The 20,378-nt window shown below is 53.2% G+C and overlaps 1 protein-coding gene across 3 annotated transcripts in view; it reads right to left on the bottom strand.

Moving 5' to 3' along the window:
- Positions 1-2,493: 2,493 nt before the first annotated feature.
- Positions 2,494-20,378, bottom strand: part of SLC6A6 (solute carrier family 6 member 6) — an 88,233-nt gene continuing 70,348 nt past the window's right edge. For all 3 annotated transcript variants that reach the window (XM_040491880.1, XM_040491881.1, XM_040491882.1), the window contains exons 10-15: positions 19,179-19,291; positions 14,720-14,857; positions 13,291-13,393; positions 12,614-12,714; positions 9,962-10,132; positions 2,494-6,729 (exon numbers count right to left, since the gene is read on the bottom strand). In XM_040491880.1, the coding sequence (XP_040347814.1) occupies positions 6,589-6,729; positions 9,962-10,132; positions 12,614-12,714; positions 13,291-13,393; positions 14,720-14,857; positions 19,179-19,291 (767 nt within the window). In that variant the 3' untranslated portion in view covers positions 2,494-6,588. The remainder of the gene's footprint in view (positions 6,730-9,961; positions 10,133-12,613; positions 12,715-13,290; positions 13,394-14,719; positions 14,858-19,178; positions 19,292-20,378) is intronic.

The following is a 20,378-nucleotide window of genomic DNA, read 5'->3' as shown; positions in this document are numbered from 1 at the left end:
AGGCTCTGAGGTGGGAATGAGCTTGGTGGGTCAAGGAAGAGAAAGGAGGCCCAAAAGCAGAGTGGGGAGACCAGGTTGGAGGGTGCAGGGCCCAATGGTGAGGGCTTGGGTCTGGACTGGATTTTATCCTATCTGCAGGAGGAAGCCGCCGAGGCAGGTAAGTGGTGGGTCTGCTGCATGGAGCCACTTTATCCTGGGTGGGATCTCGCTGATGTCCTGAGTCTTCACTGGGCATCCAGGGCAGGATGGGCCCAGAGGGCACAGCCAGGCCTCACTAGGGGTCCACAGCTCTGTGGGGGCAGATGAAGAGCTTCTTCCCATCAGCTATGCATGAGGGAGTGAGCCCCCATCTCTGGAGGTGTGTTTAGCCAAAGGCCAGATTGGGCACAGGGTACCTCTGTTCTCCCTAGTGCCGGGCGATCGACTCTGGGCCCTTCTGAAACAGGGAAGAGGGTGTGGACAGGGCCAGACCTAGAGAGGTACCCCTGTGCTACAGACTGGCTTCGTGCAGGCGCTTCTGTGTGCTTTTCAAGAATTCTCTGGATTCTCCTACAGCCTTCAGAGGTGGTTCTGTTAGCCCAGTGTCATAGGTGAGGAAATGTACAGAGAGGTTAAGTAACTTGCCCTAAGTCACACAAATAGTAAGGGATGGAATACAAGGATATGAATACAAGTTATGGCCAAAACACACAGGGAGGAGGGAGGTGGACAGAGGCCATCAGAAAGGTCAACAACAAGCGACGCCTGGGTGGCTCAGTTGGTGAGGCGTCTGACTTCAGCTCAGGTCAAAATCTCACAGTTTGTGGGTCGCCGGGCTCTGTGCTGACAGCTCAGAGCCTGGAATCTGCTTCAGATTCTGTCTCCCCCTCTCTCTGCCCCTCCCCCACTCACGTTCTGTCTCTGTCTCAAAAATAAAATATATGTCAAAAAAGAAAGGCCAACAACCAGAAAAAGCTGGGGGAGTGGCATTTTATTCTAACATCATCTATAAATAATGAGTTTATATTACTGAGGGTGGCTCAGTTTAGCTGAATGTCGGGCTCTTGGTTTTGGCTCTGGTCATGATCTCAAGCTCCATGGGATTGAGCCCCGCACTGGGGTGTTCTCTCTCTCTCTGCCTCTGCCCCACTCATACATACTTGCTCTCTCGAAATACATTTTAAAAAAATGAGTTGAGAGATGTTTGGTCTGGCGAATTGGACCCAAAGACTTCCCTAAAGGACCCAAGAGGCTTCCCTAAATTTGCCCACACACTGATCTGTCCAAATTATTGACCTGCACTATGATCCCAGCAAAGCTGAACCCCTCTCCTGGCCTCAGTTTCCCCACCTGTAACAGTGAGTTGAGCACACAATTCCCAACGCAGAGGACCAAATACTTCCTGTACCACTTTCTGAGGTCCCGAGGGTTCTGCCTTCTGAGGCCCCAGAGTCTGTGGCGTGATTTCTATTTGCATCCCTCTAGGGCTTATGCTCCTCCCTGCAGCCTCCCCCACTCAGGCCTGGCGGTCAGAAAGCCCGTTTGGGTGCCAGTAACTACTCCTGGTGCATGACCTCTAATCAGCCCAAAGCCTTGAAGGGGGCAGTTTATTCCAGGTGGGGAAACCAAGGCTCCCAGAGCAGACCCAGGACAATTCTTTCAAAGACTTGCTCTGTGCCCCTAAGTGTACCCCTCTGTGAGCCTCTGCCTCGGTGTCTCCATAGACAATTACCACCCCCCCCCCCCCGTTTTTTTTTAAGGGGTATTTTTGGGGGGGGGAACACAAGCAGGAGAGGAGCAGAGAGAGAGGGAGACACAGAATCTGACACTGAGCTGTCAGCACGGAGCCCGACCCGGGGCTCGAACTCCCAAACCTCGAGATCATGACCTGAGCCGAAGTCAGACGCTTAACCGACTGAGCCACCCTCGGCCTCCTACAAGACCTACCTTTGATGAGCATCCTAGGGCAGAACTGAAAGCCCTTTGTAAACTGTTAAGGTGCTTGCCAAACATGAGGAGAAACAGCCTCATCAAAACAGAACCAAGGGCACCTGGGAAGCTCAATCAGTTAAGTGACTCTTGACTTCAGCTCAGATCATGATCCTCTCGGGTCCTGGGATTGAGCCCCCAGTCGGGCTCTGCGCTGAGTGTGGAACCTGCTTGGGATTCTCTCTCTGTCTCTCTCTCTCTCTCTCTCTCTCTCTCTCTCTGCTCCTGCCCCCCTCCCAACTTGCTTGCACATGTGCACACTCTCAAAAAAAATATTAAAAAAGAAAAACACAGAACACGTGTTGGATTTTAAAAAGGAAATGTTTATTTTCATGTTATAAGGTGATTACAAACTCCTCTAAAAAAAAAGCAAAGATGAATTTAAAATATCGATATACATATTTATCTAAAAAGCAAAAGAGGAAAAGAAAAGCCCTGCAAAATACAGGGATTCATATCATAAAACATTTATACACAAAAGCTTGTATACTGCAAGACTGAATTACACACCAAGGATCTTATTCAAATACAAATTCCTCCTCAGAAGAGTCTCTCGTTGGTTGATTTTTTTTTTTTTTACAAAAGTTTAAAATATCTTAAAAATATTTTGAAGTTTTAAAAAAAAGTCCTGATGAGCCAGACATATTTCTGGAAGGAGGCAAGACCCACGTTCTCAGCTTTCTCTTGTGCTAAATACAGAGTCACAGTTGCTAGGGATTCGAAAATTAAGTGGGTAAAAAATAAGGGGGGGGGGGGAGAAAGAAATGGAGCCAACATCTCAATTGGAAGCCAAATATATAACAAGATTCCTCAGGGAACTGTCAGAACACGTCTGTAGTGACACCCACCAAGAGAACAATGAAACATAGCTTCCGATTAAAACAAGAGCAGTCTGAGGGCCAGGCATTAACAGGGCGTTGGGGGCGAGGGAAATGCTGTTCTCTGGCTTCCAGGTTGCCCACACCCCTCTCTGCGTTTTGATATCTGGGATGTTGTTTGGTTTGTGCCTGTTGGATTTTTGCACCGGGCTATTTATAGCATTCACGTGGACAGCCCAGCCTGGGGCTGCCTGACATTGGGGCTCGGGGCTGGATGGGACCTCTAGCCACCTCAGGGTTTCTCTTGGGTCCCTTCCTGGCCCGTGTCTGAGGCTGGAGGGGAAGGGAGGCAGTGTCTGCCTTTAGCCCTGGCTGCCCAGAGCATCTCCCCGACCAGAGGGGCAGTGCTGGGGAGATGCTGGCTGGGCCCCGGACCACTGTGCAGTGGCACCAGATGACACAAGATCACCCTGTGCTAGGCTGAGGGTGGCTCACTCCCCTTGGACTTTGCCACCTTCTCTAGGGGTGCGCTGGGATATGGGGTAAGAATGGGGGAGCAGAGGTACAGAGAGGGGGCCGTGTCACCCAGAAATCATCCAAGGCCACTCACTTCTCTGCCTGGGAATGTCCCTCGTGGCCTCAGGCTAAATCCTGCCTAAGGGATTCTGCCTCTTGCACACCAACCGGCTTCACTGGGCCTCAGTTTCCTCACGTGCCATAGGGAGGTCAGCTCCTAGCTCACAGAGGGCTGTTGGGTGCAGGGCCAGGGTGAACGGGTGCCACCTCTCCTACCAGAGGGAGGGCAGTCGTCGGTCCCACGGAGCCACAGCTTGAGGTCCAGTTGGCCCTAGGATGGTGAGAGGACGGGGCGTGCTGCTCCCCTCGTCCCTGAACGCTGGGGGGACAGAGCGCTTCCTTTTTCATAAAGGCTCGTCTTTGGTCTTCAGGGAGAACACTGGGGAGCTGCACGCGCCACTCATCACACACCCCTTGGAGAACCTGCAGCCAGACGGACTCCAGACAGCCCGGCTCTTCCCCCATTTTATAAGGGCGCTGACCGGGGAGGCACTGACCACGAAAGACTGCCCACTGCGGGGACCAACACAGCCCATGCCAGGCCCGGCGAAGCATCTCCCCGGGTGAGATTTATCCTGAGGCCCTTACCCATTTCTGCATCCTAAAACAAGTTCTTTAACCACCTCCCTCGCTTCCCTTCCAGAGCTGGCCTGCTGGGCTCTCTGCGGGCACTGGAAATTCTAACCCATCCCAAGGCAGAGAGTGGGCGGGCTGCCTGTTCTCCAGAGACAGGAGGACCAGAGTCATGAGCTCCAATGACAGGTTTCCTTTATGAGGAGACACAGAAAAGCCACGCACCATCACACCTTGTACTCACAGAGCCAAGTTCTGCGGAAACACAAGGGCGAGGGGAGTAGACAAGAGGGTCCAATTGGAGACAGGTGCACCGGGCGATTGTCGAGGAGCGGGCTTGGGGAAAGTGGCTGACCTTCCTTCCAGGCGGGGCCTGGGGACTTGGTCTGCATGTGTCTTTGGTCTAGAATTTGGTCTGCGAATTTTATAAGAGGAGAGGCCTTTCCCAGGCCATTTCCAGAATGTTGCAATTTGCCTACCAACCCAAAATACTGTAGCCTTTCACCAGAGGGGAGACGTCGTAGCCTGAAATGGCCACAAAATGCCCAGGCAGCCACAGCACGCCAGGCCCCCCTCGACCCCACGTGTCACCTGTCCCCAATCGTTGACAGTGGTTAGTTTACTAAGTTCCATGAGACAAAGGAAAACAGGTCACATTGCTACTCGGTAAAATTAGGGAAAAAAACCTGACAAAATCATATCAGACACAGCGGCAACCATAAATACATAGAGAAACAGGAACACAGAATTGTTAACAGTTTGGAATAGGACTGGGTATTGTTTGGCAGAGTATACGCTTTGGAAACAGTGAAATGTGGATGCTTGCCAAAGAGAAGAGGTTCAGAACTGCCTCTGCCCCTAGGACCCCAGAGGCTCCTCCCCTCCCGAATCTGGGGAGAGGGTTCCAGGATTCAGAGAGCCCCTGCTCCGAAAACCCGAGCTGGACCACTCTCCACGCCCCACGAGGCCGTCACTGTAATTTGTGCGTGACAACGTGTTGTATTTAGACTCTGAACTTGGAGGTGACAGTTTAAATGGCACAGTTTAGGTCCAAATGGGGGCTGGGGCGGAGACGTGTCCGTCTCGGGATTTTAAAGGTGGAGTACCTTCCCTCCTGGTTCAGAGAAGACAGGCTCTTGGGTAAGCCAGTTCTGGGGTGCCAGCCCCCTGAACAATCCCACCCTTCTAGAAAATGCCCTCTCACCTCCTCTCCTCGGTCCCCACATAGTGTGTATCTAACACCAGCTACCGCAGGAGTTGTGAAGAGTTTCACCATCTCCCGAGTCACCACCAAGGGCTGCTCTTCTGCCTGAACGGGGAGGAGGGTTTGGGAGCACTTCGCCCAAGTCAAAGATCCAGGGAGGCTCCAAAAGCACTCTTGGCACTCCCAGCTAGGAGCTGGGGCAGCCCTGAGCCGGGAGCGTGTCGGGAGTTTCCCAGCCCCTGGGAGACGAGGACAGAGCTGAGTGTGGATTGCTGAGGAAAGAAAAGCACCCCTCCCTGACACCAGGCCTCTCTGAACGCCTGGGCCCACACCCTTTGGTCCACTGGCTCACCCCTCATCCCTCACCAAATACATCATGCTTCTCTCCTACAGGCAGCTGCGAGAGAGGTCAGCGGGGGGCCGGCCAGAACCTGATAGAACCCCATTAAAACGCAACGGACCCATCCGTGTGAGGGTCGGAGCCCTGAGACCGCTGGCGGCTCCCGCAATGCCGGCCTCGAACTCTAGCTGGGAAGCCGTGGGACCGCAGCCTCCCGAGGCCTCCTGAATGTCGGGGTTCCATCCTCACCAGCACCCTCTTGGGAGCTCTTACTGCCCCCGCTCCGATGAATGGTTCTGACAATCGATCTGACAGTCCTTCTGACTATCCACCCTCCATCTCAAAATAACAGCCGGGATTTTGCTCTTGGTGCAACGGTTTCTAGAGAATCAGACTTTGGCTGTAAGGCCTCACCTGTCAGCTGTAAGTCAGTCCCTTGACTGGAGGCGTTGATTCACTATTTTGGCATCTCTCTTCTTGGCTAAGACAAGTGTAATGAAACCTCTCCCTGTGGCCCTCCTTTCTCTAGCCCCTCGGGGTCAGGCCGGCTGGTGGGGCGTCCCCTCTGCTGTATGCTTCTATCTGAACCAGGCTGGGAAGGTACTACACCTTTAAAATGGGTCTCCCGTCCAGGAAAATTCCACCCTGTGTTTTTGGGGGCAGAACTTTCTGCCAGCTATACAAGCACCGAAGAATTGCTTTTGAAAACGAGATCTGTTGCTGGCAAGATCGATTCAAGTGGTAAAAGTGTATGACAATCTCTAAATGTATATATAGTTATATGTAAAAAAAAAAAAAAATACAAAGAAAAATTTACCAAGTTCCCATAAAATACATCTAATTCAATATGAAAACTCTGCCTCGCCCCGGACATCCGCCGGTGGGTTTTCCGTTTTGTATAAAATATCCCCAAATCAAAACAAAAAACACATACACACGATACCACACACACACGCACGCACGCACGCACGCACACAGAGTAACATTTTCTGTGACAATTAAAAAAAACAATCCTAGTGCAAATAGAAAGCTCTGTAAACCTGGTCCTATGAGAATCTAATGTTAGTAAACAGCAGGGAAGCAGCCCGTCCGCCCGAGCGCCCGAGAGCTCACATCATGGTCTCTACTATGATGTGGGTCGGTTTCATGAGAGCGCCGTTCACGGCCAGGCGGGAGCTGTAGGGCGTAGCTCCCTCGCGCTCCACGGCCCAGCGGTTGGGTTCCCTCGGGGTCAGCAGGTACTTGAGTCTCTGGAGAAGGAAGAGGGTGGGAGCAGAGAGGAAAGTCAGGCGTCCTAGTTCCCCTCTTCACCACAGCCGTCTATCCCCTCCGAGCCCGGCCAGTGCGCTGTTTGGCCTTTGGCAAACTAACCCCCTCTCTGGACCTCCCATTTCATCCACTAGCAAATGAAGGGGCTGAACTAAGGTGCTTCTTCTAAGGTCCCTCGGGGCCCTGAATGAGGGTGGAATTCCCGTCAATAGTTTCCTTGGCCGACCCCTGCTTGCACACCTCAGGGACAGGGGGACTCATACCGCCTGGCTCCGACTTCTTTCTCCTACGAAGCTGAAATCTGCCTCCTTGTAATCCCCATCCCCAGATTTCTCTGACTTGCAAAGCAGCTGAGTTTCTGCAATTTGTATGCCCGATGTAGGAAGACGGTTATGAGCCTCCCCTGGCTTCCTACCTTCCCCAAGGAGAAACCCCCAACTCCTCAGCCACCTGTAAACTTCATTTCCTGCCTTCTTGCACGGCCCTCCCGTTCTCTTGCAGGTATCTAGTTCTCCCTGCTGGGGGCTCAGAGACACCGCTCGTGTCTGAGGTCCTCAGAGAGGGACCGGAGATTGGACTTCATGAGAGTTGTCCCATCACTTTGGGACAGGACGAGTTTCACCCTTCTGTCTGGTTGCCTGATTATAGAAGCAGTGAGGGACCCACAGAGGATTTGGGACTGGAACTCAGGGCTCCTGACCGCCAGCTTTCCCCTGCCAAGTGTCTACTCAAAGACTTAAATAGGAAGCAGCTGTGAATAAAAAAAATCCTCTCTTTAGACATTTACATTCAACTTACGTATATTACAATTTTTAAGCTGCTTATTAAAAGCTACCATAGCTCATTTCTTTTTTAAAAAAATGTTTTTAAACATTTATTTATTTTTGAGAGAAACAGAGACAGAGTGCCAGCTGGGGAGGGGCAGAGAGAGGTAGACACAGAATTGGAAGCAGGCTCCAGGCTCCGAGCTGTCAGCACAGAGCCCAATGCAGGGATTGAACTCACAAACCGCGAGATCATGACCTGAGCTGAAGTCAGACGCTTAACTGACTGAGCCACTCAGGTGCCCCAAGAGCTACCATATTTCACTCGAAAAATCTAAATTTAATTTCCATCTGCTCTTAAAACCTTGCAAGATCTGGCAACTAGTAACAGCAGGCCAGAGCTGAGCACATGGCTGCCTGCTGCAACTTTCGATCGCCTTCTCCAGGTCCCTCCTGGCCCCGAGTGAGTCCTTCCCTTGCCCAGGTTCCCCGCCTGGTTCTGGGGGAACCAGCCTGGAGGCCCCACAGAAAGGGTAAGGGACGGAGGGCCAGCAGGAGAGCAGGCTCGGCTCCCTGCCATCATGCTGCCTCTCTATACAGCTGTAAGCCCAGAAGGTGGGACGAGAGGCAAGCAATGCCAGACAGCCACCCAGGACTCCACGTATCTGGGAGGTGCGGACAGAAGGGGAGTCACCCCGGGACGGAGCTCTCAGTTTACAAATGTGGCTCAGGGAGAAGCTCATGGCTGGGAGCGCAGACGGGAGGTCGAGGGGCACGTGACAAACAGATGGATGGTGGCTCAAATGCCTTCATAGGACGGCGCTTTGGCTATCCACCTGGCTTGGAGGCAACCGTGAGGTGCAAGTTTGGGAAGAGGCCTCACCCACACTCTCCTCCTCCCCCCCTCCACACCCTCCTTCCCTCCCCGCCCCCCCCCCACCCTGCCAAAACCCATTCTCATCAAACCTCTGAACTTGGGATGGAACAATATTTTAAAATTAGGCTTTGAAGGGACACAAGTTAGTGCAAGGTGTCCCCCAGGGTTGAAATATGTGGCTGCTGTGGGCAGAGACCAATTGGAACAAACATCCAAGACTGTCTGCTCTGCCCCAATTAACCCGTTAGTTTCTGGGCAGTAGGGACATTCTGGATATTCCCAGGGAGGGGCTGGGTTTGCAAGAGGTAATGGGGGGGGGGGAGGGGGGGAAAGGGACATGTGGAGGGCTCAGGAGCATAGCGATCACAGATCTGTCCCCAGACCCTGTATTTCAGGATTTTCACAAACGATAGGTCCTATCAGCATTCTGGCTGAGTGCTGGGGTCCTTCCCTGTGTCCTCTGAGAAATTACAATGGGTCCGACGCTGCAGGAACACCTCAAGGGCCCAAGGGCTACCCCAGCTCAGACAGACCCCGGCTTCGTGGCTTCATGTTTTCCTCCCAGGCACACCCTGGCCTGCTTCCTCTGTCTAGGGAAGGCTGGTGCCTTCTGCCCAGCCACCCCTCTCCCCCCACCAACACCACCTCCAGGCCATTCCTCTGCCCACAAGGAAACCGGCCCAGCCCAAGGGGGAGCCAGGGCCCCAGGACATCCTGGCTCCAGATTTTTAAGAGAATAACAATAAAAAGAGTCCAGAACAAAACAGTGTAGTCTTGGAGCTGGCCCAAGCCCAAAGGTTAAGGGAGATTCTAAGAAAAGGATTTCTTGGAAAGAGCCCCAGTTTTTGCCACAGCCTGGAATCTGCAGTATTGTTAGAGAAATTTCTGAGGGGTTGGTGGTAAGGAGGGGACCTCGGGGTGGGAGACTGGCAGGCACAGAAGCTTGGAGGACTGAGGGCCTGTCTCAGGCAGCAGATGGGGCCACAGATCTGGGGAAGGGGACACCAGCATGGGCCGGGCTTATCCAGAACATGGCTCCAGGGTAAGAGAAGGCCTCTGGGTAGAGCTCAGGCTTCCTTCCCAGCTCCTTGTCTCCTGTCTTACTGCTTCAGCACCACGGTCCCCACTGTTCCCAGGATAAAGCCCTACCTTTTAGCCTGACATGCAAAGCTACTGTCACCTCTCAAGCTTCATCACTCACCTGCCCCCCTCAGAACATGTCATTGCTGCCCAAACGCTATCACATGTCCTTCCCTGTGAACGTACCAAGCGTCACACCCCTCCACTTCTCATTCTCTGCTTGGCAAATTCCTCGCCCTGCCACAGTTCTGCTCTGAATGTCACCAGAGCCTTCGTCCATGTGAACTGTTTTTGTTCCTGTTTCCCCACATGCCTGCTGACAACCTCAACCCCTCCAGGGGGCAGGCGACGGGCTTAGGACCCAGAGAGCGCAAGCGACGTGCCCAAGGTCACACAGCAAATGGAACAGCCGACAGCCAGTGGCTGGCTTTCACCCTCTCCCTTCTCGCCCTCCCGCACCCCCCATATCCAGCCTCGGCCCCACGTGCTCACCACAAGGAACGGCCCTTCCGTCTGGCAGAGGCGGATGACCATGACCAAGGGGACGCACATCATGGAGGACAGGGCCAGGCTCCAGCCCAGCCCGATGGCCCAGGTGGGGTACACGTAGACTTTGTTGTAGGTCAGGGGTACGTACTTGACGAGAGAGAAGATAAAACATCCCTGTGGAGAGAGATGGGGCAGTCAGGGGGGGGCCTGGCATCAGGAGCAGGGGGCTCTAGGAGCAGGGCAGGGCCCACTCAAGGGGCCTTATGCCCTTCCTCACTCGGCTGCCTGAGGACCTCCCCTGGGGCAAACCTGACCACGTCACTTCCCTGCTCAACACCCTTCCGTGGTCCCCCAGTGCCTTCAGGATCCAGTCCAAATCCCTCAGTCCGGCCAGCAACGTTAGCCAAGGGCTGTGCCCCTTCACCCCTCACCAGCCTGCCACCCCCTCTCCATGTCCGCACTCCAGCTGTCCTGAGATCCTTCCAGCTCCTTAGCTGCGTGCCCTGGGGCCTTAGAACAGGCTGTTCTCTTGACTCGAGCCCTTACCCTCCATCCTCATTTAGCTCGAATGGTCCTGTCTTCGTCTTACGTGTCCAGGCCCTGCCCGGACTCTGTCAGGTGACCATAGCTTTCCTTCCCAGAAAGCATACGGTTATAATTACTTCTTCACACATGCTCCCCCGACCTAACTGAATCGGCGAGGGCAAGCAGGACGTCTCTCTTGCTCCCCTGTTTCTCTAACACCTGGTGCAGCTCCAGATGTACACAGCAGGTGCATAATAAATGTTAGCTGCATGGGTGAAAGCCTTTCCTCCCTTCCCCCACTCACCCATCTCCATCCCTGACCCCCAGGACAGGGTGCAGACCTGGGTCTTGCCCTGTGGGGGTGTGTCCAGCCCCAAGCCCAAGCCAGTGGCCAGTGGCCATCAGTATCCATGAACGGTGGGGTGCGGTGAGCTCTGAGCCCCAAAGCCTGTGCAAAGTCCACATTTCCCTGAGAAGAGCACATAAGGCTGGCTGGGAGAGCCCAGGGCTTGTTTCTGCTCAAAATTATAGCATCTCATATATGACCCAGGATTGCCTTGGATGGATCCACAACGTAAAAAGGACTTAAATCTTCATTATCTAATAACTGGGGTTTGACGGGAAGACAAATCCACATAAATCAGAATTGGTGGCAGGGGAAGGGAGAGCATTAGGCTACAGATACTTTCCCGGGGGCAACTACCGTTTGCCTGGCCCTGTTGTTGCTTCCATCCCTAAGGGTGGGGTGTAGCTTAGATCGGGATGGGGCCCAGGAGAGCGCTGCTCTGGGCTCTCCCAGCACGAGGAAGCTGGGTACCTGCCCCTTCACATTCCTCTTTCCACCAGGGTGACCTCATCCCACCGCCTGGGGATACAGCCTACCTCTGATCTACCCCCTCCCTCATCTCAGGGAGGGACGGAGTGGTGACAGGAGGTGCTCACAAACCACTGTCGAGTGAGGACAAGAACACGGGCTCTGAACCCAACTAAATTCATCTCCCACGATAAGCTTGCCAGTTGTTGCGGCTGCTGGTTGCTACAGCTTATTGCACTTTGTGGGGAAAACATGCACCTCAGATGAGAAGGCCACAGCCATACTAAATGACAGCAAACCTAAGGTTGTCGGCTGTCACTCGCCTCTCACTGCAGAGCCTCCTTGCCATGACAAACGGGGGAAACCAGGGCCCCAAGAGAAGGGAGGTGCACACTGCGAGTTCACGGCCGTGTTGATTTATTCTGGCCCTGAGAGCAGGCTCACTGAGGGGAGGGCCCGTTCATCCCTCAGCACCTGGTTCCTAAACGCAAGGAACATTTCTGCCATTTGTGCGCCTCATGGCACGAGCCAAGAATGGCCTAGCAGATGTCTTCCCCTGCAATTAGCTCCAAAGCTCACAAGTGGTTTCAAATAATGACAGGGAAGAAGAGGACTTCCCTTCTGCCAGAACCTCTGGGGAAAAGATTGAAATGGAGTGTCTGGGCATGCTCTCACCTGCATTCCAAGATGGCGGGCAAGGGAAACCTGGCACGGGGGTGGGGGGCGGGGGGAGAGGAATGTGGCACATCACTGCCCTTGAGTCCTGGGTGGGTACGAAGCTTCCTTGTTCTTGGGAGAGTCCAGAGCATCTCTTTGCTGGGACTTCCCCTTTCTGGACACAACTCCCACCCTGCCATGGAAACACCTCACTTCCAGTGTCCATGACCTCTCTCCATTTGACACCCTAAAGGCCCCTCAATTTGATCAGTGACCCAAACTGAGCTCACGAGCTCCAGAAGGGCTTGGGGAAAGGTTATGTGCTTTGTTGTGGACCCCCTGAATTTCTCGACATGCATGCCCCGACACACCTTCCTCTTCCGCAACGCCTTGCCTTTGCACGGCCCAGGCTGGTTCCTCTGCCAGGAATGCTCTTTCTATTTTCTCTTCCTGACAAGCTCTTACTTATTCTTCAAAACTCATCTCAAGGAACTTTTGGGAGCAGCCTGCTGCCTCACCTCTCCCAGGCAGAGGTGTCACTGGGCTTGTTACAGGCCAGTGCTTGGCAGGTGCTGAGCAAAAAATGGTTCAGCAGGTGATAAGGTCAAGCCCCATGGACAAAAGGCTAGCACCCACAAGCCAGGCAGGGCAGAACTCACAACACAGAGAACTGGAGTGACCACGGCCCAGCTGTACTTCATCCAGGGCCCAGGCCGGTAGCCAATCATGTCCTCAATACCGTCATAAAGGTTATCGCTGCCTAGGAGAGACGGAGGGAGACAGAGAGTGACACTGTGTCCAACGCCAGCATCTGCCCTGGGAATTGCACAGCAGGGGCTCAAGGGCCACGAGGGGAACTCGGGGGTCTGCTCAAGGTCCCTGCTGCTCAACATCACATAGATCCAAGAGTGGCAGATGTTCATCTGAAATTATGTGAAACTCAAATGTAACTGGGCATCGTATATTTTTTAGGCAAACTTAGGCAGCCCCCAAATCCTGGTGTGGCCAATCCAAGGTCTCAAGAGGATTAAAATAGACCATGTCCGGGTCCCAGAGCAGTAACTCATAGATAGACCCCCCCCTACACAGACAAATTCTGTGTTTCTCAAAACATACAGTCACACCCTGCACCTTTAGCATGGGGAGAATATGTCATGTGGCCACAACGATATTATTTCTGTACAAAAGGGGAAGCCTTGAGGGGAAAATGCCAAGTAGGGAAAGCCTTTGTGTTCAACTCAGAGTGAATTCCCCTTCGAATTCTGTTTTGGAAGCTTCTAAATACAGAGACCCAAAGAAGAGACTTGAGAGAGTATATGCCAAAGTCCGTACTCACCATATATCCAGGCAATAACAAAACATTCAAAGAATGCAACCCACAAAAGGCATACACCGCTAGCTGCATAGTAGTCAAAGAGTTGAAACACATACATGCCACCCTATGAAGAAAAAAAACCAGAGAAGGTTGACTTGTTATTTGCTATCCAATTCCCTTCATATATAAAGAGCTTTGACAGATCAGTAAGAAATAGAAAACCCAAGAGGAAAATGGGCACAGACTATGATGACTAGATACATGTGTAGAAAGATGCTCAACTTCATGTTTGACAGATTAGTTAACAAGCACAGACACACAGGGGCGCCCAGCTGGCTCAGTCGGTGGAGCGTGCGACTCTTGATCTTGGGGTTTTGAGATCGAGCTCCGCGCTGGGTGCAGAGATTACTTAAGAAAATAAAATCTTAAAACACACACAAATACACACAGGAAAATGAAAGCAAAGATGTTTTCCTCAGTAAAAACGATGGGTTTCCGGAAGCAGGTGCTGAAAACTAACCGGGGCCAACAGAGGATACTTCAGTGAAAGCCAACTGCTCAGTGTGGAGCTGTGATCTGCCTTTGGCGCATGCGTGTGTGTGCGTGTGTGTGCGCGTGTGTGTGTGTTTCTTAAAGACATTTCTAGAGAAACAGTCATTTGCATTTCCAGTAGGAAAAAGTGGTGATGTGAAACCTGAACGGAGTCTGGGAGCAAATGCAGTGATTTGCTGGAGAATGAGGGGTGGTAGGTGGGGAGGGGGGCATAAGACAGCAGGCCCCAGGCCTATGCCAGGCTTCCATGTTTATCTTGGCGCAAGAATCTTTCTTTTCTGCTGCCTCTTCTTAGACAGCTGGCCCACCTCTGCCTTAGACACTGTGCTGCTCCTGCATCTTTTTCCCCTTCTGGATGGAGCCTCCCCAGGGCCCCCGCCCACCCTCTGAACAGTGCACACTCCCTGCCGACCACACAGGCCCAGCACCGTGGTGGTATCTACCAGGAGGTCTGCGTTTATCTTTTTGAATGTCTCCACCTCCCCTCCGGGCCTGAGAAGGGCTGTGGCACAGTCGTGGGTGAAAAGAGCTGCCATCAAAATGGATTTCGGCTGAAGCACCTCTCTCCCAGGCATCCTGGGACGAGGGAGAGACGGAGGGCCGGGGGTGGCCAAGGTGTTGCCATGGTAACAGGAGAGAGGGTTGGGAAGTCTGGGTCAACTGCTGGGTCCTGAGCTGTCTCCTGCTGCCCGAAATGTAGGCCAGGTCCCTTGGGCAGGGTGGGATCCCTGAACTGGGTGGGGCCAGGAGATATCCCATCTCGGTGCTACAGCCTAGCCACTGCCTCCACCAGCGGGAGGAGGGGCAGTACAGCCTTGGACTGGTCTTTGGAGCATGTGTAGGTCACCAAGAGCCCTGCAAGAGGAGGTCCCTCGGGCCAGGTGAGAAAGCCACCTACCTCCGTCACCATCGCCAGCCCCAGCAAGTAGCTGATGCTACATATGAAGGCGATGAAGATTTCCCGACGGAAACCCTTCCTTAGGAAGGATGGGTAAAGATCGACCAAGGACGTGATCTGTCCTTCGACTTCAACAAACTGCGGAGGAGAAGAGAGTGGTTGAGTCCCAGATGCCCAGCACCTCCCCTCTGCTCAGAGAGGAGACTCCTGGCACTCACGGAGTAGCCTGCGGGGTCAAGACCAAATGTGTGAACGTGGTCTCCTGAACTCTGCCTGGGGAGCCCCGCCGGCCGGTCTAGCCACGGTGGGCCACACACAGTCCTCCAAATATCCCGCACGTCTGTGTCTTTGGTTCAGAATGCCTTTCCCTTGTCATTTAAGACTTCACTCAAGAATGACCACTTCTCTGAAGCTCATGCTGACCCTCACCTTCTCACACTTGCTGGCACATAGCTATTGGCACAAACACCTCCCCCCATCTTGGTCTTGGTCCTTTCTGACACCAAGGGCAGTGCCCCCTCGTCTCTGGGCCTGGAGTGCCCAGGTGGGCTAGGCACATGTGGTTGCTCAGTGGACACATGAAGAATGAATGGGTAACTCAGGGCAAGTCTGGACCCCCATTTCCCCATCAGATTCACACAATGGCTTTAGCTCTGTGGGGAACGTGGATCCACGAGGATATCCTGCACACCTAAGCGCCCACGTGTGTGAGCCACATGCTAACTGTGACCCCAGGAACCCGTCCCTGGGCTCCCAAAGGTAAGGAAACCCATTGAAGGGGCCCTTCCTTGGGTAATGTGTTAGGATGATTCTCAATCTTTCTAAATCTTTCTAACATATAACTTGGAGACGGAGCCAGATCATTACATGGAGAGCTGCCTCTGTTAAAATGCAGCAGGAAACTCTGTCCTGTGGACGCTTATTGTCATGGATGTAACCAGTGCCCGATGGACGGGTTCCACCCTTCTGCGGCTACTGGTCTGGGCAAAGACTCCTCCTCTACCTCTATCTTTGGGGCAGAAGCATCCGGAGCACAATCTAGAAATGAAGCTTCAGGACCGAAGGGCACGTAGAAGCAGTTTACATTTGGGTGACTACTGCCAAAATGCTTTGCCAGCCAACATACCCTCCAAGGCCGGTCTGTCTGATTCCTTTAAAAGTCGAAAAGCTAAAGCCTTGACCCTTCTATTCTTTCATCCGAGAGGCATTTGGGAAGGATGTTTCCCCAGCATTCCTACAAGAGAGATCCCACCACTTATTCCTTTGGGATGCATCACAGGAGGATCAAGGGATACAAACCGGGAGCGAATCCCTTTCATGGCTGAGAGGGGCTGGAGAAATGATCCTTTGTTGCCAGGAATTCAGGGAAAAGAGGAGCGAGAGGCTCTTGAAAGGGGCCCAAAGAGGAGGGGCTGATGTTTTGACCTCGGACTGATGTGTCAGCCACAGAGTTTTCAACTTAAATTACCACTGAATTACAGCAAACCTGCGGCCCAAACATTAAGCTTCAAAAGGAGTTAAAGACAAAGGTTCTTTCCTTTTTGAGATGGGGAAATTAAAGGCAGGAAGGTCCGGTGTCACTGTGGGGCAGGGTCAACACCAGCACACGCCCCTCATTTCCAAGCTCCCTTCCATTTCTGGAGAATGCCAGCCCCAGCCCTCAGCCCTGCTCCACCGGCCTCTTCAGACCTCCCTCACTTAACAGCTATGTGACCCTGATTTCTCCAAATGTCCGTCTGTCTCCCCTGTAAAATGGGAAGGTCTTGCCTGCTCGGCAGGGAGGCGGACAAAGATGTGAAATCACAAGAGTAAGCTGGTAATTGGGTGATTGCTGCAAACCCATGTCAGGGGATGAGTGAGCTCCAGGGAGATGGGGGCCAGCTCTCTCCTCCACCAGTGCTGCTTGTTATCTCGTGCAAGCATCTGCCTCCACGTGCATGCCACCCCCACCCCATCTCACCAAGAAATACGCAGTGGTCCCTAAGTCAAAGAGTGCTTCCTGCAGATGCCAGACATCCTGGGGTCGGGGGGGCACACTCCATCGGTGAGAGGCCTCTGCCTGAGGTTGGCTATGGGTCTCTGCACTTCCATGAGAGGAAGCTATTTGGGGGGAACTCCAAGATAAGGCCAGGAGGGATGAACTAGCAGGTCAGGGAATGGGTAGCCCCAGAACCAAGCCCATTCCTGAAACCAGCTGTGCGTGGCCTCGGCCGATCCCTTGTTCTTGCTCAGCCTCAGTTTTCTTGGCTCTACAGGGCAACAGTTGTACCCAGCTGTAGAGACACTACAGACTAAAGAGTTTACATATATATATATATATATATATATATATATATATATATATATATATAAACAGGACAGGGAAAGGGCCCCGGAATGGGGAGTTGTATTTAATGGGGACAGAGCTTCGTTTTAGGAAGACACAAAGGTTCCGGGGGCAGGTGGCGACGATGGTCGCACAACAACGTGAATGTACTTCATACCGCTGAACTGCATGCTTAAAAATGGTTCAGATGGTCCATTTCATGTTGTGTATTTTGCCACACACGTACATAAAAAGCCCGACATGAAGACTTGCCCACAGAAACACCTCGCAGGACAGCGCTCTGACTATATCACGGTGCTGGTGGGGCGTGAGGCGGTCACCAGCATCTGCAAAACCTTCCCCCCCCCCACCATCTGCGAGCTCACATTTAGCAAATAGATGCAAAGGAGGGATTCCAACCTAGGCCATCAGACCCCTGAGACATTATGTCCTAGCTCCCTGGGTTCCAATCCTACTCATGCCCTTCGTGGGATATCAATTAGGCAGGTCATTTAAAGGGCTCTGAGCCCTGAGTTCCAGGTTCTGAGTGGAAAGGGTGCCAGCTCCCTCTGAGGCTGGCTTGGAGAGCTCACCAAGATTCCCTGAGCCCGTTGGCCGCCATGAGGCCTGGCTCAGAGGTGTGCCTCGCCAGCCAGGCCCCACCTGCCTCCCAGGGAGAAAATTTAATATAAACCACCTCCACTCCCTCAGGAAGCAGCTTCCTTGGCCCAAGAGGCCCATTTTGGGCCCATGGAGACGTCACGCTTTGTCATTTATTAACCACTCTCTGTTTTTGTTTTTTGCTTTCACTTAGAGCTTTGGAAGAAGTTATAAAAGCCATTGGCTTGGGGCCTCCGAAGGCCAAACTCATTAACGAGAGATGATTAATGGACTCCTCTTGCTGTTTATATAGCTCAAGCCCACCAACAACTACACAAGTATTTTGTTTTCAGTCTCCCAAATGTTTCCACTCTGTCTTCTCTGCTAATCCTGGTCCCCGTCCTGCCAAATCCTTCACTCTGTTCTTGATCTTGCTGGCAGACTGCCTCCTCTCCTCTGCCTGACCTTCTAAGACGTTCCTCCTATCTGGTTCTGAGTCCACAGGGACTCACCCTGGGCAGCGACTTTGAGGCTGCTGCCCATGGGGTGGGCAGTGAAGCCCTCTCCTGAACTGGCAGCAGGCCTCTGGACCAAAGGTTTCCCATGAGGCAGCCAGATACCCAGACCACACAGAAGGCCGCAAAGTGCCTGCCTTTCAGCGATGGACCTCAGATGACGGCCCCGGGGTGGTGGCACCGTGTGCAGGGCTCTGGTCTGGGCATACCACCAGCCCACCCTGCGCATCCTAACTCTCCACTCCTGGATCACGCCTGCCCTCTCAACTGTCATCTTGAGACAACCCCAAGGAAAATACACATATCTCCAAGAGAACTCCGTTTTCCAAGCACCACGTGCTGCTCTGTATCAGGCACTGTGCCTGGTACTTCATACAAGGCAACGTGGGTATAATCACACCCATTTACGAGATGAGAAAAACAGAGTCTCAGCGAGGGGAGGGAATGTGCCCAATGTCATACAGCATGGGGGCTTGGAACTATTACTCCGAAGCCAGTCTCAGCCCCTGGTTGGCTCTCACTGACACACCCCATGGAGGTCTGAGCCCTGGAGGGGCGGGACACAGGGGTTCAGAAGTGCAGGAAAATAGTGTTGGTATAGATGGAGTCGTGCCTTGGGAGGGCAGAAGCTGAGCTGGCCAGAGGACAGGGTGGGCCTGAGCGAGGCTCCCCAGCACTGGAAGATCATGGTTTCACTCCGTGGGACGCTACTCACATGCGCCAGGAATCACAGAACACCATGTGTGGTTTGGGCTTCTCTGGCTGCACTTAGGACAATCAGTGACAGCTTGGCAGGCACTGTCCCCTTGCTGGGGCCAAAGACCCGAGCTTTGGGGCAGACGTCCTCCTCCTGTTGCCCTGAGGCCTTTTCTACCCCTGGGGTCTTAGAGGAACCCTTGTTGGCTGAAGCTGGTGCAAGTCTGATGGGAGGGCGGGAAGGGAGTGACGGTGTCACACACGGCACGATGAAGGGCACCTTCCCAGAACCACACTCCCCCGGGCACTCCCTCTGTACAGCGTCCCCTTGATCTGGACATACCTGGCTATCCAGTCCAAGCAAGAGAAGCATAATAAAAAAGAGAATGGACCAAAACGTGGGCAGCGGCATCATTGTCACAGCTTTTGGGTAGGCAATGAAGGCCAGGCCAGGACCTAAAGGGAAGAGAAAATGGGGAGGGGCAGAGGGGGAGGCACATCAGTGACCCAGCCACCCGGGGCACTGGAGCTCACACAAAGACACTCGGGACTGAGGCGGTGTCCCAAACCCCAAATGCAGGGAGGAGCCAGGTCTGAATCTGTGCCTGGGGGAAGAGCCCAGGCCTGCCTCCCTTTCGGATGGGGTGCACTGGGGCTCAGGTGGGGCCCCGTTTTAGCATCTGTCTCCTATGCAGCAGTACAAGTGGCCTCACACCAGAATCCGGCAGACCTGGCCATTTGGGGGCGGGAGATGGGACCAAGCCTGGGACCCAGTCTGCCGGCTTGGAAAAGGAAGGCTCCCCAAACCAGAGTAACCAGGCCAACGTTTCCTGGAAGGAAGCAAAGGGGGAAGCCCCCGTTGGCAAAGAAAAGGCTTCTACTTCTGAGTTAATGACTAAAACATTGTGAAAGAATACAGAACCATGCCCTGCAGGGCAAACCTCACTTCAGGGGTGCGTCTGTGCACCCCACTGAGCATTGTCAGAGGCAAGGCCCAAAGCTAAAGGGAGGTGTGCGCGGGGCAAGACCCCAGGCTCCGGAGACCCGAGACTTCCATTCAGGTCTCACTCCACCTTCTCTTTATGTCACCACGCACCCCTGCAGGGACCTGCTTCCCCACCTGAGAAGGGAGGGGCAGGATCCAGGAAATGACTCCCAAGGAGACTTCTCGTGCTCAGATTCTCAGATGCTGAGCCCACTTCCCTAGAAAAGGGCTTCTGGTTTCTGAGGAGGGGACTCGGACAGAATCTGGAGGCCCGGTGTGGGAGACGGGAGCCCCGCCAGCTCAGGGGGCATCTTTCTGCCTGGAAACATTCCAGAGACATAGAGAAATGTCTCCTCCTGTCTCCGGCGCATCTGGGGGGAGAAGCCAGGGGTTAAGAACTGAGCCAGTGATTAAGACCTGTGGTTCTAAGAGGCGGCAGCAAGCAGCAAAAGAAAGGAGGCCTGAAAGGGCCCGGGCTGAAAAAATAAAGTAAGATCCACAACTTAAAAAATAATAATAATAAAAATAAAATAAATAAATAAATAAATAAATAAATAA

Source organism: Herpailurus yagouaroundi, unplaced genomic scaffold (assembly GCF_014898765.1).
Source record: "Herpailurus yagouaroundi ecotype Mexico unplaced genomic scaffold, PumYag 183, whole genome shotgun sequence".
In the NCBI taxonomy this organism is placed as follows: domain Eukaryota; kingdom Metazoa; phylum Chordata; class Mammalia; order Carnivora; family Felidae; genus Herpailurus; species Herpailurus yagouaroundi.
This window is presented reverse-complemented; position numbering and strand designations above follow the sequence as displayed.